This window comes from Myotis davidii, unplaced genomic scaffold (genome assembly GCF_000327345.1).
Source record: "Myotis davidii unplaced genomic scaffold, ASM32734v1 scaffold653, whole genome shotgun sequence".
Classification (NCBI taxonomy): domain Eukaryota; kingdom Metazoa; phylum Chordata; class Mammalia; order Chiroptera; family Vespertilionidae; genus Myotis; species Myotis davidii.
Window position 1 is genome coordinate 704,801 of NW_006285129.1, and position 16,839 is coordinate 721,639.

At 46.6% G+C, this 16,839-nt stretch overlaps 2 protein-coding genes across 9 annotated transcripts in view; one reads left to right on the forward strand and one right to left on the reverse strand.

Moving 5' to 3' along the window:
- SETDB1 (SET domain bifurcated 1) overlaps window positions 1-12,391 on the forward strand; it is a 21,262-nt gene extending 8,871 nt beyond the window's left edge. For 5 of the 7 annotated variants that reach the window (XM_006755662.2, XM_015558736.1, XM_015558735.1 and 2 more), the window contains exons 8-22: window positions 11-84; window positions 1,169-1,359; window positions 2,168-2,297; window positions 2,931-3,162; window positions 3,251-3,409; window positions 3,995-4,798; window positions 5,227-5,343; window positions 7,507-7,676; window positions 8,258-8,886; window positions 9,463-9,491; window positions 9,594-9,726; window positions 10,007-10,172; window positions 11,143-11,354; window positions 11,595-11,683; window positions 11,866-12,391. In XM_006755662.2, coding sequence (XP_006755725.1) covers window positions 11-84; window positions 1,169-1,359; window positions 2,168-2,297; window positions 2,931-3,162; window positions 3,251-3,409; window positions 3,995-4,798; window positions 5,227-5,343; window positions 7,507-7,676; window positions 8,258-8,886; window positions 9,463-9,491; window positions 9,594-9,726; window positions 10,007-10,172; window positions 11,143-11,354; window positions 11,595-11,683; window positions 11,866-11,983 — 3,253 coding nt within the window. In that variant the 3' untranslated portion in view covers window positions 11,984-12,391. The remainder of the gene's footprint in view (window positions 1-10; window positions 85-1,168; window positions 1,360-2,167; window positions 2,298-2,930; window positions 3,163-3,250; window positions 3,410-3,994; window positions 4,799-5,226; window positions 5,344-7,506; window positions 7,677-8,257; window positions 8,887-9,462; window positions 9,492-9,593; window positions 9,727-10,006; window positions 10,173-11,142; window positions 11,355-11,594; window positions 11,684-11,865) is intronic. The other 2 variants (XM_015558738.1, XM_015558737.1) reach the window with 2 other exon arrangements.
- A 245-nt stretch (window positions 12,392-12,636) lies between these two features.
- On the reverse strand, window positions 12,637-16,637 carry CERS2 (ceramide synthase 2). Of its 2 annotated transcripts, none has more exons than XM_015558740.1 (10): window positions 16,272-16,637; window positions 15,754-15,871; window positions 15,428-15,546; window positions 15,169-15,226; window positions 15,003-15,053; window positions 14,702-14,794; window positions 14,403-14,531; window positions 14,098-14,204; window positions 13,820-13,973; window positions 12,637-13,635 (listed from the first exon to the last, which is right to left on the reverse strand). In XM_015558740.1, exons 1-10 carry the CDS (start codon window positions 16,475-16,477, stop codon window positions 13,498-13,500), a joined length of 1,173 nt encoding a protein of 390 aa, XP_015414226.1. In that variant the 5' UTR covers window positions 16,478-16,637; the 3' UTR covers window positions 12,637-13,497. The 2 variants fall into 2 exon arrangements, with proteins under 2 accessions (XP_015414226.1, XP_015414225.1); XM_015558739.1 differs by having other exon boundaries at window positions 12,637-13,638; window positions 16,272-16,597.
- Between the last annotated feature and the right edge of the window lie 202 nt (window positions 16,638-16,839).

A 16,839-nucleotide genomic window follows, 5' to 3' on the forward strand; every position in this document is an offset into this window, starting at 1 on the left:
CTTTCCTTACATTTCTTATTTTCTTTGATGATGGCTACGCTTCCTATGTCACACAATCAGAATTGTATCCCATTTGTCGGCCACGTGAGTGTCCCTCCTTTCTTCCTTAGTTCTATTCATCTTCCTCTATCTTGTATTTCTTTTAAAGACAACCAGTTGAAAAGTCCTAGTGTTTTTGTTGCTTCTGTCTCAAAAAGAACATAAGTTTGATTAAAGTCCTTTGGGAGATAAAGTTTATTTTTTTGTGGGGGTTTTTTAATATATTTTTATTGATTTCAGAGAGGAAGGGAAAGGGAGGGAGACATAGAAACATCCGCGATGGAGAGAAAATCATGACCGGAAAATAACCTGGGATCTTTCAGTTCGCAGGCCGACACTCTATCCACTGAGCCAAACCGGCTAGGGCAGGAGATAAAGTTTTATTTGTTCATCTCCAGTGATGGGTCTTTGTAACCAAAGAGGGGAGACACTGGAAGATCACGACTGACTTGGATGGACAATCATATTGTAGATGTGTTTTGATTTCATTTCTAGATAATTTAGGTTTGAGAAGATGTTAGTCTCACTTCTTACCTAGTCTCCTACTTCAGCCTCTGTGTGCAAACCTGTAGGCTGCTCAGTGCTTTCCATAGAAGTTGTGTGAGAGGGGGGCTTCATGGTGTCCTCTATACTTGTGGCTCGGGTTAGGGTACAAACTCTCAAAGAACAGTCAACTAACACTGCTGTGTTTCCACATAACAAGGCAGTAAATGCTTTCAGGACCCCTTAAAAGCCCGATAGAGAATAAGAAGGAAGGATACATTTTTTTAAATCAGTTTCATAATTGCCACCTGGTCGTTTTTAGTTTACTTCTAGACATACCAAGTTAGCAAGAATTTTCACTTGAATTTTCGTAAGTAGAAACATACACTTTATAAAAAAATGAATGATTCGCCTGTATTTATATATTGCTTATTTAGTATTCCCTTGATTTATATGAGCATTTACCCATTAGGTTCAATACTTCTAAGTGGTCTTAGCTTTGTTTCCCTTCCCTTGAGGTTATGATTTCATTTATTTTTCTATCCTCCCAACTTAAAAAATACCAAACATCTCCTTGCCAATCATTTTTTCTTACCAAGACATGCCCTACATGCCCACTCTCAGTCCCACTTCTTCCTTGGGACAGTGAAAAAGACTTGGGAGGACATAGAAGACGTCTCTTGCCGAGACTTCATTGAGGAGTACATCACGGCGTACCCCAACCGGCCCATGGTGCTGCTCAAGAGTGGCCAGCTCATCAAGACCGAGTGGGAAGGCACGTGGTGGAAGTCCCGCGTCGAGGAGGTGGACGGCAGCCTCGTCCGCATCCTCTTCCTGGTACTGATCTCCCCTAGTTTTTGAGGCAGGTGTCGGGGTGGATTGGGGGAGCATAAAAGGCAATAATGAGGATGACTTTGTAAAACTTCATGGTTTTCCTTTCTTATCCTCCTGTCTGTCTGTCCTCACTATTTTGATCAAAATTTACTTTGTCCTTCTTTTTGTTCCTCTGTGAATGGTTGAAAATAAATTCCCTGAATTTAATTATGACACTAATCTGTATGGTTGGTTTTTGGGTCTTTTTGGTTTTTTGTTTGTTTGGTTTTTTTTGTTTCTTCTTCTCTAGGAACAGTCACAATGCATGTAGGTACAGAGCAAGCAGCCAGTTTCATTTGTCCATGGTTAGGGTTTGGTAGCATGATGGGACAGAGAAGGAAGGATCAAGGAATTGGAATTGGAAGTCTTGTTGACCTTTCAAGGTCCATGATCTTTCGAGGCCCAACTTAACTCTTAAGTCTTCTATGCCCATTCTTTTCTCCCCTCTCATTCCTGCCTTAGAATTATATTCTCCTCTGAGCTATCCCAGCATTTTGTTCCTCAGGCCTTATGATCCTGATAGTGATTCTCATACTTAATAAAAACATCTGTTGCTCCTGAAATGTCTTATAAACAAGGAACATGTTTTTCTTCCTTATGTTTCTAATGCCTTATCATGGAGCCCAGCACCTAAGTTTATTGACCAGATAAGGAATTTGGGGCTCATCAGGGAGATTTCCCCAAGGAGACACAGGATATATATTCTCCACAAATGGCAGGGTAGATCTAGCCTTTAACCCGTTCTCTCCCTCCCTGCCTCCCGATCCCTCAGGATGACAAAAGATGTGAATGGATCTATCGAGGCTCTACACGGCTGGAGCCCATGTTCAGCATGAAGACATCCTCGGCCTCTACATTGGAAAAGAAGCAAGGGGGACAGTTCAGGACACGTCCAAATATGGGTATATCCAGAAAGATACCCTGGGAGAGGGTGGAATGGGACACACCAGCAAAGGTGATTATAGACCGTGGCTATCCTTTGTTTACCAGGATGACACTACTGACTCATTGGAAACAGGACGTGTGCCCTGAGTTATTTGCAGTAGTGGTGATGGATTTGTGGTGTTGCCTCCACATGCTGTGGCTCTGATTCGTTCTAAACAACCACATAAAAGTCTGAAACAACTGGCTTAGGTTAGGGGTATTAGTGACCTCTTACATGAGGATAACTGCTTTTTGTTATCTAGGGTCAACTTTCTTAAAGCCTAAAATATTTTTGCTTTTATATGTTCCTGGCATGCTTTGGTTGATTTTTCCTGACTACATTAGTTGACCAATGAATGCATTATGAAAGTTTTCACCAAAATATAACAGTTACTAACATAAATCGTCTTAGGCAGGTTATTAAGTCAAAGCCAGCTTATGCCAGTATTCCCACTCATTGGTATAAATACTGGGAACTGACAGTCTTAGCACTTACTCAGAATGTTTCCATTTATGCTTTTTTATATTAATATAAATTGAGGGTCAGGTGTGTGCACAAGTACAAACGACAGCTGTCATCTACTCAATGGTAACTTTCATTTTTCCTGTAGGTGCTGTGAGGAGCAAAGGCCCTGTGGTCCAGTACACCCAGGATCTAACCAGCACTGGAACCCAGTTTAAGCCAACGGAGCTGCCTCAGCCTACAGCCCCACCTGCCCCATCTGCTACTACCCCCGTCCCACCTGCTACCCCCATCCCACCTGCTACCCCCGTCCCACCTGTTACACTCACTCCGCCTGCCCCACCTGCTCCACCTCTGTCCCCCCCGGCAGGTGACACTGAGTGAGTGCTATTCCTTTTTTTTTCTTGCTAGTTTCTTTCATATTTCATATTTTCTGTGTCTTTCATCATATCATCTCTAATCTCCTAGAAGCTTGGAAAGCCAGCTTGCCCAGTCACGGAAGCAGGTAGCCAAAAAGAGCACCTCTTTCCGGCTAGGATCTGTGGGCTCTGGTCATTCCTCCCCTACGTCTCCCTCACTCAGTGAGAATGCCCCTGGTGGGAAACCTGGAATCAGCCAGACATACAGGTGAGAAAATCTCAGGCCCTTGTAGGGGGCAAGGAGGTGCAGTGTGAACTGAGTCATCACAGGGAGGGAGGTTCCTTGACTCCAAGGGGTTATGATGGTGAGGAGTTTGGACTTGAAAAGGAAGTTTTTAACCTTGGAAATTTCCAGGAAACAAAATATAAAAATAACTGAATTAGACACTGGGTGCCTAGAAATACAGAATCACCAGGAAGTCATTTGTTAAAACTTCTCATTAAATATGATGGCATCATTGGTTCATAAAAAGGGCACGGTACAGCCACTCTCCTTGCATTGTGAGAGTTAAGGACATTTATAGGACACATGGCAGGAAAGAAAGCATTGGTAGAAGACTGGACTCTACTTCCATAATTCACAGGCAAAAAAAACTTTTAAGAAAGGGTATATACACTGTTGAAGTAGAGATATTCTCAGTCAGTGAAGAGTAACCAGGATGTTTCCTTGTCCAGGTTTTTTGGGAAGGCAAGGGAAAAGTCTGACTTTCTTGTGCCAGCTAGCTTCAGGGATAATTACTCAACAGAGAGATCCTGTTGCATTCTTACCTGATCTGTTGCATCTCATTTGCAGATCACCTTTAGGCTCAACAGCTTCTGCGCCAGCACCCTCAGCACCACCAGCATCCCCAGCATCCACAGTCCTTCCAGCCCTCCCAGCATCCGCAGTCCTTCCAGCGCTCCCAGCATCAGCCGTCCTTCCAGTCCTCCCAGCATCAGCAGTCCTCCCAGCACCCACAGTCCTTCCAGTCCTCCCAGTCACCACAGTCCTCCCAGTCTCCACAGTCCTCCCAGCAGCCACAGCCCTCCCCGCCTTCCATGGCATGCTGGAGCGGGCGCCGGCAGAGCCCTCCTACCGTGCCCCCATGGAGAAGCTTTTCTACTTACCTCATGTCTGCAGCTATACTTGTCTGTCTCGAGTCAGACCGATAAGAAGTGAGCAGTACCGAGGCAAGAACCCTCTGCTCGTCCCACTGCTGTATGACTTCCGGAGGATGACAGCCCGGCGCCGAGTTAACCGCAAGATGGGCTTTCATGTTATCTATAAGACACCCTGTGGCCTCTGCCTTCGGACAATGCAGGAGATCGAACGCTACCTTTTTGAGACTGGCTGTAACTTCCTCTTCCTGGAGATGTTCTGCTTGGATCCATATGTTCTTGTGGACCGGAAGTTTCAGCCCTATAAGCCTTTTTACTATATTTTGGACATCACCTATGGGAAAGAAGATGTTCCCCTATCCTGTGTCAATGAGATTGACACGACTCCTCCACCGCAGGTGGCCTACAGCAAGGAGCGAATCCCGGGCAAGGGCGTGTTCATTAACACAGGCCCCGAATTTCTGGTTGGCTGTGAATGCACGGACGGGTGCCGGGACAAGTGAGTTGGTGGGGTATTGCTGACCCTGCTATGGTTGCCTTTCTTTCCACCTTTCTCTGCCTTATATCTGCACTCCTTTCCCCACCTCCCTTTACCTTCTCCCTCAGCTGGAGCTCCTGCCTCAAGGTCTCCATGAAGCTATGTAATAGGGATGCTGGGGTTGGCATGACCCTGCGTACATGTGTCTTGTGTTTGTTTCTTTCTCTGATTCTCCTTTTCCCTCACTTTCCTCCAGTTGCCACTTCGTTTCATTCTCTTTTTATCTTATTCTCACAGTCATCTTCTTACTCAGTCTTTTCTTTTCTCATTTACATATATGAAGGAAGAAAATGAAATTTCACTATTCTATCGCCAGCCATTTACTAGTACTTCTTGGTTTTAAAGGAAGTCTTACAGCTCTACCTATCTTACCCTTCTATCTTATGTAGGTCCAAGTGTTCCTGCCATCAGCTAACTATCCAGGCTACAGCCTGCACCCCAGGCGGCCAAATCAACCCTAACTCTGGCTACCAGAACAAGAGACTAGAAGAGTGTTTGCCCACAGGGTAAGTATCAGGGGAAAGTGAGGAGCATGCTCTTGATTTTCTATTCTTGTAGAAACCATCAGAATTCTAAAAATTGAACCAAAAATGGAATAACTGAAACAGGCATTTATTTTATCAATTGAATCTCATTTACTAAAATTCCAGCACATATTACTTCCTTGGACTTCCCTTGAAATGAAAACATAGAATGATTGAACAGTGTCTAGGAATTTTCTGTTGCAATCAAAGGTGATCTTAATTTTATAGCTGTATGAATGTCCTAGCGATTACGGCTTGCTCTGGCAAATGAAATGTATTCAGAGAGGAAAAGAAGGCAGAGACTTGTTTACTTAGGACTTGGTAAATCAATAAAAATGATGGTCAAATTCATGGTGCAATAGGAAGCTGCTGGAGATCTTTAAGGAGTCAAATGATCTGACCTGCCTTTCGAAGATTACTCTGGCTTCTGTCCAGAAAGTAGGTTTTAGGGCAGCAAAAGAAAAATTTGGAAGCCCAGTTAGAAAATATAAGAGAGAGGTGGTTGCTGGTACTAACATGGAAGTGTAGTAGAGGTGAAAGAGGATAGATTTGGGGTACATTTGGAGGGAGAGCTACAGAACTTGGTAGATTGACTATGGATGGGGTAGGGAAGAGGCAGAATCAAGGACAGTTCCTAAATTTTCTACTTTAGCAACTAAATTGGGGCTTTTCTACTGAGTTGGAAGACCAGAGGGGTTACAGGTCTGAGTGAAATTCAGCTTCTTTTCCAGCCATATGAAGCTTCCATTAATGTTGATAATTGCTAAATCTAATTAACTTCAATAGTTTATTTTTAAAATAGTTGTTAAATTCCTTAAGCTAGGTATAGAATATGAGCTTCCTGACTGAGGTTATGATGTTTTCTGCTGTGTCGCTAGTGTCTAGCACAGCTCTTGGTGTTTAATAAATTTTCACTGAATAGAACAGTGGTTCTCAACCTTCCTAATCCCACGACCCTTTAATACAGTTCCTCATGTTGTGGTGACCCCTAATTTCATTGTTACAAATTGAACATAATTAAAGCATAGTGACTAATCACAAAAACAACATGTAATTATATATGTGTTTTTCCGGTGGTCTTAGGCGACCCCTGTGAAAGGGTCGCTCGACCCCCCAAAGGGGTCGCGACCCACAGGTTGAGAACCGCTGGAATAGAAGCATGAAAAGATCTAGTGAACTTGAGTACCAGTTCCTCCTCTTGACTCCCTTTCAGTATCTATTAAATTGGCTTCTGCTCTTCTCATGCATCTTTATTTTATGCATCTATGCTGCAAATTGACATAGCTTATCTACTTATTTTAATGGCTCTTAATCTGTGTTCACATCATAGTTTCTTTTTTTTACATTATAAACCTTTTTTAAAAATTTTATTTTATTGTTTAAAGTACTACAGGTAGTAGTACATATGTCTCCTTTTTATTTCCCCCCATTGATCTTCCCCCGGCTTCCCCTACCCCCAGCACATGCCCTCACCCCACCCCCCACCCCCAGTGTCTTGTGTCCATTGGTTATGCTTATATGTATGCCTACAAGTCCTTCGGTTGATCTCTAACCTCCCCGCCCCACAAAACTCCCCAGCCTTCCCACTGTAATTTGACAGTCTGTTTGATGCTTCTCTGCCTCTGTATGTATCTTTTTGTTCATCACATCATAGTTTCTCCAGGTTTGGCATTCTGGTATTCACTGTTACTAACTATCTGTATAATATGATAACTATCTGCCCTGACTGATTTGGCTCAGTGGATAGAGCGTCAGCCTGCGGACTGAAGGGTCCCGGGTTCGATTCCGGTCAGGGGCATGTACCTTGGTTGCGGTCACATCCCCGGTGTGGGGTGTGCAGGAGGCGGCTGATCGATGTTTGTCTCTCATCGATGTTTCTGGCTCTCTATCCCTCTCCCTTCTTCTCTGTAAAAAATCAATAAAATTTATTAAAAAAAAAAATATGATAACTATCTGTATAAATCACTTTTCCCCCTCAGGAATTATTTCCTTGGGCTATATTCCCAAGTGAAACAAAGAGTATAGTTCAATAAATGTGCTCACTTAGTCATTATATCATTAATGGTGATACCTTAAGAATTATAACAGTTCAGTGGATGCTCTAGTGATTGTGTCATGACTGATTTTATTGAATCCTCCTCCCAGAGTTTATGAGTGTAACAAACGCTGCAAATGTGACCCAAACATGTGCACAAACCGGTTGGTGCAGCATGGACTACAGGTTCGGCTACAGCTGTTCAAGACACAGAACAAGGGCTGGGGTATCCGCTGCCTGGATGACATTGCCAAAGGCTCCTTTGTCTGTATTTATGCAGGTTGGTAGTGAACCGTTTGCTTTCTGGAGTTAGGACATGGTGGGGAATTGAACCAGAGACAAGTCTGAACATAAGAATAAAATGCATGACACCTGAACTGGGAGTAAAAGGTGGCCAGTGTTTTCTTCTGTAAAGAACATATGAGTGATGTGCCTGTCTGGGTGGATGTGGAAGGGACAAAAGTGCTTCTTAAGGATAAGAGTGAAGAGGGAGGAAATTGTGGGTGTGGTGATGTTCCAGAGAAGGGGCATGATAGTAGAATCAAGCGTATCATTTTCCCCCACATCACACTACCCTGTCACTCCACCCAGAGACCTTTCAGCATAGCTGCGAACTCTTTTGGTAAACAAAGTAAAGAGGAACAATAGGAAGGCAGAAGCGGCAAGATTTAAAACTACAGTTAGCTTCTCATTCTCTTAGTGAAGACACAAGGGAGGGGGTATCATCAAAGGCAAAGAAGACACCATAGTGGAGGCATTTAGACTTGATGTGCTGGTGCGTTAGGTATTGCTGGAATGACCCTTACTCTTTCAAAAACAGCCGCATAACCCGGGAAGGCCTTTAATTCTCTTCATTCCCAGGCAAAATTCTGACGGATGACTTTGCAGACAAGGAGGGCCTGGAAATGGGTGATGAGTACTTTGCCAACCTGGATCATATCGAGAGCGTGGAGAACTTCAAGGAAGGATATGAGAGCGATGCCCCCTGTTCCTCTGATAGCAGTGGTGTAGACTTGAAGGACCAGGAAGATGGCAATAGCGGTACAGAGGACCCCGAAGAGTCCAATGACGATAGCTCAGATGATAACTTCTGTAAGGATGAGGACTTCAGCACCAGTTCGGTGTGGCGCAGCTATGCTACTCGGCGGCAGACCCGGGGCCAGAAGGAGAATGGGTTGTCTGAGACGGCTTCCAAGGACTCCCGTCCCCCAGACCTTGGGCCCCCGCATCTTCCTGTCCCTCTGTCCATCTCTATGGGTAGCTGCAATCCACCGTCTTCTGAAGAGACGTCTAAGAATAAGGTAGCCTCGTGGTTGAGCTCCAATAGTGTCAGTGGAGGTGGTTTTGCTGACTCTGATAGCCGTTCATCCTTCAAGACCAGCGAAGGTGGGGAAGGCCGGGCTGGGGGAGTGAAAGGGGAAGCTGAGAAGGCCTCCGCCTCAGCGCTGAGCTTCAAGGATGAGGGAGACATCAAGCAGGCCAAGAAAGAGGTAAACCGAGCAGTGGTGTTTGTGTGCCTGGTACAGTAAAAGCTTTAATGCAGCCTTCACATAGATTATTTACTTGATGGATATCTCTGTCAAATCTGATTATCTTCCCTCTCCACCCAGCACAGTCCTGGTGTTCATTTAAAGAGAGAAATATTTTAAAGTCAACCTGCTGGGTTGATTCATCCCAAAGTAAAGGGTTTATAAGTAATTTCTAAAAATTAAGTGCTATGTCATGTTATCTGTGTCATTGCTTGCTTCTCTTAGAGGAATAAGAATCTAAAGTCTATTTTTCACAATGCTTCAATTTACCACATTACAGGTAGTGAACTTGTCCCTTGTCCTTGTAAGGCTGCCCATGGTGTTTTCCATGAACATTTTATGCCTTATCATGGGAGAGGGTTGAATATGAGGATATGGTTGCTGCTGTCGAGTTGCAATCATTTCTCCACACCTTACTTTAGAGAGTGTACTTCTCACTGGCTAATGTCTTTGAGGTCATTTGAGATGAATGCTAAACATTGCACTTATTACTTAGACCATAAAAACATTTAACCCTTCACTGGCTGTCTTTTCCAGGAACCTGATGACCGAAACAAGGCATCAATGTAAGTGCCTCTTTTAGACCTGTTTCCAAGTCTGTCTTCTCTCAGGCCTTCAAAAGAAACAGCCATTAACCTGACTTCTCCCATCTCTTCCCCTCCCGTCAGAGTTACTGAGAGCACTCGAAATTATGGTTACAATCCTTCTCCCATGAAGACTGAGGGGCTTCGCCGCCCACCCAGTAAGACTAGCATGCATCAGAGCCGACGCCTCTTGGCCTCAGCTCAGTCCCACTCTGATGTAAGTGCCCTTTCCCAAAGTACCTCACCCCAGCCCTGTCTCCTTCAGCGTCTGAGGGAAGGAACACCCTCCTCACCTCACCAAGTCCTTCACCATCATTACTGTTAGATCTTTTCTTGCTTCTGTGGCCTTGACTTCCTGCCTTATTTTCCTTTGTCCAACATGTAATCTTCCTCTCACCATAATCTCAGCTCCTTTCTGCCTGACCTTAGGTGAGAGCCGGGACGTGAAGGGGCCTTCCCCGTTTACTCTCTTCCCTTTGACTCTTCTGCCTCCCCAGGATGTCTTGACACTGTCCAGCAGCACAGAAAGTGAGGGGGAAAGTGGGACGAGCCGAAAGCCCACTGCTGGTCAGACCTCAGCCACAGCAGTTGACAGTGATGATATCCAGACCATCTCCTCCGGCTCTGAAGGCGATGACTTTGAGGACAAGAAGAACATGTCTGGTAGTCTGAAGCATTTGGGGGGCAGTTGGACGAAAACATAGGGAAGTTGAGATAGAGGTGTTTTTGCTGGTTTACTTATTTCGTTCTTTAGATTCCACATGAGTGAAATCATATGGTGCTTGTCTTTGTCTGACTCGTTCCATTTAGCATAACACCCTCTAGGTCCATCCATGTTGCTGCAAGTGGTAAGATTTAATTCTTTTAATGACCTAGTAATAGTATTCCATTGTATATATGTATCACATCTTCTCTATCCAGTCGTCTATTGATGGGCACTTAGGTTCCTTTCATATCTGGACTATTGTAAGTTGTGCTGCATTGAGCATAGGGAGCATATATCTTTTTAAATTAGTGTTGTGGGTTTCTTCGGATAAATACCCAGAAGTGGGCTTGCTGGGTCATAAAATAGTTCTATTTTTAATTCTTTGAAGAACCTCCATACTGTTTTCCATAGTCACTGCATCAATTTGCAGTCCCACCAACAATGAACAAAGGTTCCCTTTTCTCCACATCCTCACCAACATTTGTGTGTTGATTTATTGGTGATAGCCATTCTGACAAGTGTGAGGTGATGTGTCATTGTGGTTTTAATTTGCATCTCTCTGATGAGTAGTGACCTTAAGCATTTCATATACCTATTGGCCATCTGGGAGAAGAGGATTTTTTTTAAGAAACTAAAAAAAACCAAAAAATTCAGATCCTGAAAGTTAAAACGTCTTTAGGAGGGCTCCCAGCTAAACTGTTAATATTGTTTCACATGTCTCCTTACGCTCTTCTCTCCATTTCCCTACTCTTCCCTCAGCTCCTGTATCTAGCAGATCTAATCCTGCTTGAAAAACTGCAGTTTAGAATCTTTTCCTCAGTCCCAGCTTATTGCTATTCCTGAGCTGCAGTTGCGTGGGATGAAATGGGGGTAGACTATCCATCATGGGTTGGGATGGGTCGTGAACCTGTTCTTTTTCCTGCCTAGGTCCAATGAAGCGCCAAGTGGCAGTAAAATCAACCCGAGGCTTTGCTCTTAAATCAACCCATGGGATTGCTATTAAATCAACCAACATGGCATCTGCGGAAAAGGGGGAAAGTGCGCCTGTCCGTAAGAACACACGCCAGTTCTATGATGGTGAAGAGTCTTGCTACATCATCGATGCCAAGCTAGAAGGCAACCTGGGCCGCTACCTTAATGTAAGACCCTTCCCCTCACCTGCAGATGCTGGATTATGCCATGATCCTCAAATTTCTAGTGCTCTTAACACAAGTATATAAATCTGCCTTTTCTTGTTATAAATTCTTAGTCTCAAAGGATCTTAAAGAGGTAGCTTTCTAAACTGCTATGATGGGGAGGTTTTCACTCAACTCTCACTCACCCCACAAAGCCAGATTCTGTTTCCCTGGTTCTTACTGATCCTGTCATTAAACCTACAGCACAGCTGCAGCCCCAACCTGTTTGTCCAGAACGTCTTCGTGGATACTCACGATCTTCGCTTCCCTTGGGTGGCCTTCTTTGCCAGCAAGTAAGAGGGAGTAAAGGAAGAGGGTGATTGGGTAGGAAAAGCCCAGGATTGGGAAGAGGCAAGGACTGTTGAAAATCTAAGGGCCCCTTCTCCATGTGTGAGCCAATTTCACTGCACACGCTATAACCCCAGGCACCTGGATTATCTGCTGTCTTCACACCCCATCCTTTTCTTCTTTGTAGGAGAATCCGGGCTGGGACCGAACTTACTTGGGACTACAACTACGAGGTGGGCAGCGTGGAAGGCAAGGAGCTGCTTTGCTGCTGTGGGGCCATCGAGTGCAGAGGGCGTCTTCTTTAGAGGACAGCCTTCTTCCTGAGCTTCCGAACCCTTCCTGACTGACCTTTCCTCAGGAACCGGGTCTTCCTCCCTGTTGAACTCTGACCCCCAAGTCTCCATCCAGTATAGCTACTCCCCCAGCTCCTAGGTAGAAATGGGGGTTCTGGATCAGGAGATCCCTTCCAATGTGGTGCTAGCAGGCTGGGTCCTTCCTCCACCCCCTAAGGCCCGAGGGGGCTGGGAGAGGTTACCACTCTTAACCTGGGCCTGACATCCCTTCAGTTCTCCTGTTGCTCACCCCCCCGCCCCATCCTACCTTAGTTCAAGTGTTCATGCTTCTGACACACTGTATTCCTGTATGAGGGCTGTGTACTTAATGTCCATGGTTTGTATCATTTCTTGAGTCTTTTAATAAGATGTTAAAACTAAGATTGTGATTTGATTTTCTCTCGGCCTTCGTACTCCCAATTCTGGGTCTCTCAGTGAGGGATCTGTTTTCCCCCCCATCCTTCCCAATGGGCAGCTGTCAATCTCCTGCCTTTTCTCCTGTTGCTTTTTCTTATTTGCCATGTGAAATTTTAAAAGAAAATTATGTAACTATGAGGAAAGTATGAGAAAGTCTATAATTTATTTAGTTGATCCCCTTCTCAATTCCTAATAGTCTCAGACACTTGTTGCCATGTTTTACTTAATCTTCAATATATTTTATTTTTTAAAAAAAACCATTAACAGTACATTTTGGTCTGAAGTGGTCCCATTGCTAAAATGCCAGGTGCTAGTTGTAATTCTGGCTTTAAAACCGAAACCCCAAATGTTTAATAAATTAAAAAAAAAAAAAAAAGAACTAGTTGCCATTCTACTCCAAACCAACTAGCCTAGGGGAAGAGGCCAGAGAAAGGAGGCAGTAAGATCTTGGACCTGTGACTACAGGGACAGCTGGCAGAGAAGTAACACAAAGACTGTCTGAGCAGTCCCCAGTATGGCCCCCACTTTTTGGCAGAGGTAGGGTAAGGGTCATGTGCACCCTCCTACACTTAGTTCATTTACATCTTCGGAAAGAAAAAGTTAAAGTCAGCTTTGGTTTCTGGTCCAAGTTAGGGAGCTTAGAAAGGTGAGCCTTGGTCCAGCTTTGGCAGAATGAGGCCCACAGGTGGGACAGTAAGGCACGACCCTGGCTCTGGAGGTCAGGGAGTCAAAGGCAAACAGGGCCAAATTCTGAAGGATAAGGAATGTGAGTTTGTGATCCCCACCCCCAGGGCTGAGGAAGGGTCTTGAAAGCAATAAAAAGGACAACTTGGAAGTAGACGTCCCCCTCTAACAAAGACTGTACCCAGTCTCCCCAGGTAGAGACGTGGGGATAAGTTGGTTAGGATTTGGCTTAAAGGCAACTGGGTGACAAGCAGAGGGTGGGGGGCACAGAGAAGAACTCTCCTCTGGCTTTCTCCTTTCTCTCCAGAGCTTAAAGTGACCCTGTGAGGGGTGGGGATAGTTCCTTGGCTTTACACGTTAATCTGAGGGGTAGCAGGGACCATGGTTCAGTCATTTTTACGATGGTTGTTGTTGAGGATGGGGTGGCCATTGGCTAGGGCCCGGCTCTTTGCTCCTCCCCCACCTGGAGCCTCCTCCCCCTCTGAGCTCTCTGTTTCTTCCCGGTCGCTGCGTTCATCTTCTACCTGCTGTGGAAAGGGATAAGAAGGGTTACTTGATGTCCTCAAACCCCTAAATACTGCGTCTCTGTACGGGCTTGTTCCAGCTATTCCCAATAGTTTTTTAGAGGGTTACTGGTATGGGAGGGAGTTTGGGCAGTTTTTAGAGTTGAGGGTAGTAGGGCCTATAAAATGGGGAGAGGGCTTTCACCTTTCCAGTTATGAACTTGTGGGCCATTCGCAAAATGAGGTAGGCCCAGAAGATATGCAGCATCTGTAGCACTCCCATCATGGAATTGAAGAAGTAATAGCCAAAGAAGGCAGGATAGAGCTCCAGTGGGTACACCACAGTGCAATGCAGGATCCTGGCAACGGAAAGGGAGAGAATTGAAAACACAGAAAGGAAGAGGTGAAGATGGAGATAAACGGGAGGGCGGGGCAAGACTCCTGATTTCATGAGAACAGGAGTACAGCCTGGCCTCTACTCACCAGAAGGGTAGGATGACCAGTCGGGTGATGATGAAGACGATGGCAAAGACGATGAAGATGTTGTTGCAGGTGTTTTTCCATCCGGCATAGTTAAACATCTTGGCTGACTGCACAGACAGCCCCATCCGTCATCACAGGCTCCTGACTCGCCCGTACACATTCACACATACACCCGTTACCACGCAGGCTCCGTGCCCCCACCTCCTTGGTCCCAGGAATGTCACACACACCCCAAAAGGAGAGAGAGGGACAGGGGAACCTGCACCAGGGTCACTGGGTTTGAAGAAATGCCCAGAAAGCCTGACCTCGAGCAGGTAGTCGGAAGAGTCGTGCAGAGCCATGATGAGGGTCCCCGCCCGGATGTAATTGGCGAACCAGGAGAAGCTGATGAGGATGATGGTGGCCACGTGGTGGATGATCTGTTCCTTGAAGTCCTGCAGAAAAGACGTAGGCTCCAGGGGACCTTTTTCTGTTCCCCAGCCCCCACTATGCCTTCTTCCTCCCCCTCACTTGTATATCCCACAGCTCCCTCCCGGGCACCCAGAAATCCTAGTCAAGGCTTCCTGTTGGCTTCTAGGCTTAATGGCACAGCCCCTCGACCCACCTTTCGCTTGACGTCAGAGGCGATACTGAAGAGCAGGGACCAGTAGAAAGAAAGTTCAATCATGTAGTACCAATACTGGGAAGGGATGGTGCTCTGGGAGAGAGGAGAGAATGAGAGATTAGATAAGGGGCCCAAGTCACCTCTCTAACACCAGCCCTGCTAGCAGCTGAGATGAGTTAGCACCATAACTCCAGTCCCTTCTGGCATGTGTTCTAGAGATCATCTCTAAGCATCCTAGTCCTGTGCTACACTGACTCTCCTCATCACCCCCATATAAGGAAGTCAGAACCCCATCTCATACCTGTATGGGATATCCCTCCCAAACTTTCTTCATGTCATAGAACCAGGGTTTCTGCAGAGAGATGATGACAGGTTAAAAGAGCAGGGACCCGAATTCTATGCCCCGCCCCCCCCGCCCCCACCTTGCCAAAGACCTACTCCCCCACCTCCTAGTAATCCCCACTCACATCCACAATGACAGCCATGCCAGCAATAAAAGCAATCAGGTAAAAGGTGAACCTCCAGCTGGAAAAGGAAGCGGAAACAGCTAGGACAGTGGGGTGGGAGAAGGGCACAACCCTCCAAATACCCCCAAGATCCTCGGGAATGTCATGAAGAACCAAACCAGACTGACACCTGAGTGACATCTCGCCCTGCACACAGCCATGGCCCACCCCTCCCAACAAGATACATCAGACTTTCCTCTGCTCCTCCAACCTCCCCCACCTGGCTTCTCGGAACTTCTTGAGGAGACTGGGCCGGTCCTGGTTGCGACGGCGGCGGAACCAGCGCTCTACCTGGCGGCCAGAGAGCCCACTCTGCCGGGACAACAGCTCTACCTCGGCCTGGGTGGAGGGAAGAAGCCCATCCATCACATTTCACTTCAGACCTCAGCAGTGCCCTCACCCTCCCACCTCCTCCGAGGGTTAACCTTGTATTAAGTCTGTTCCACTGCTTTCCCATCTCTCCACCCACCAGAAATGACATCCCACCCCATTCCGTCTCCCTCCCCGCTAGAGCTCAGGGACTCCTCAGGCCGGTCCGCAGCCCACCTGTTTGGGGTGCTTGCCGCCAGTCAGGTAGAAATGCTCCAAGGTGGGGTTGGGGGGTGCCCGCAGCCGCGTTTTCTCCTTGACATTCAGGAGGGCGGCCAGCGGTGTGGCCACGTAACTGGGGGAGGGAAACGAGTGAGAAGCACCTCACTGTCTTGGTAGCCCCTAAGCTGGGAGGGGAAAGGACTGCGAGCTCAGACGACTTTATCCCGGGCCTCAGTTTCCTGGCAATCCCCAGGCTGGCCTCCTTGGGCTGCTCACAGCTGACAAAGCTGCCTGTGTTCACAAGTGACCGGGCCGGGTGGAGGGTGAGAACAAACAGCCATTGACAGAAAGGGCCCGGGTGCTGAGCCCTTGGGAAGACAATGCTGCCTTCAGCAGGGGACACACGGTAGGCAGGGACCTGGGTGGCCAGAACACCAGGGTCTAAGGCCAACGCAACAGCAAGAGACAAACTTGTGCAAGCAACGGTGTGGCTGGCAGCCAGGGAAGGCACGGGGGTGGGCTGGTATGCTCACAGCTCAAAGAAGTATCGCACGATGAGGAAGAGCAAAGCCAGGGGTAGTGTGATATAGAGGTCTGAGGCTTTGGCGTAGACCCGTCCATCTCGGTCTTCGAGATCAGCCCAGGTTAAGTTCACAGGCAGCCACAGCCGTTCCCACCAGAAGTAGTCATACAAGGTCTGGAGCATCCTGGGTGAGGAGGAGGGGAATATAAAGGGCATTAAAGGGGGCAGCGACGGGGGAGAAACAGATGACAGTTTTTATGGTTTAACAAAAGGAGCAGGGGGCAGAGACTCAAGCCCCGGGCCCAGGTCCTGGTCATGTGGCCTTGGACAGACCAGTTTCCTCATCTGTGATAATGATAACTTTCCAGTTCTAACATTTACTATTTACAGCAACTGAAGGTAATGCCGACACCCCCGCCCCCAAGAAGTCCTGATTCCCTAGAATAACGACGTTAGGTTTCCCGTCAGTTTGCTATCCCAGCATGGAGGACAGGCAGGGTCTGGTCCTAGGAGCTATAGCCAACCAGCAGAATCAAGTCAGGGCCTTCCCTTCCTTGACTCTCCAGCCACCACATCCA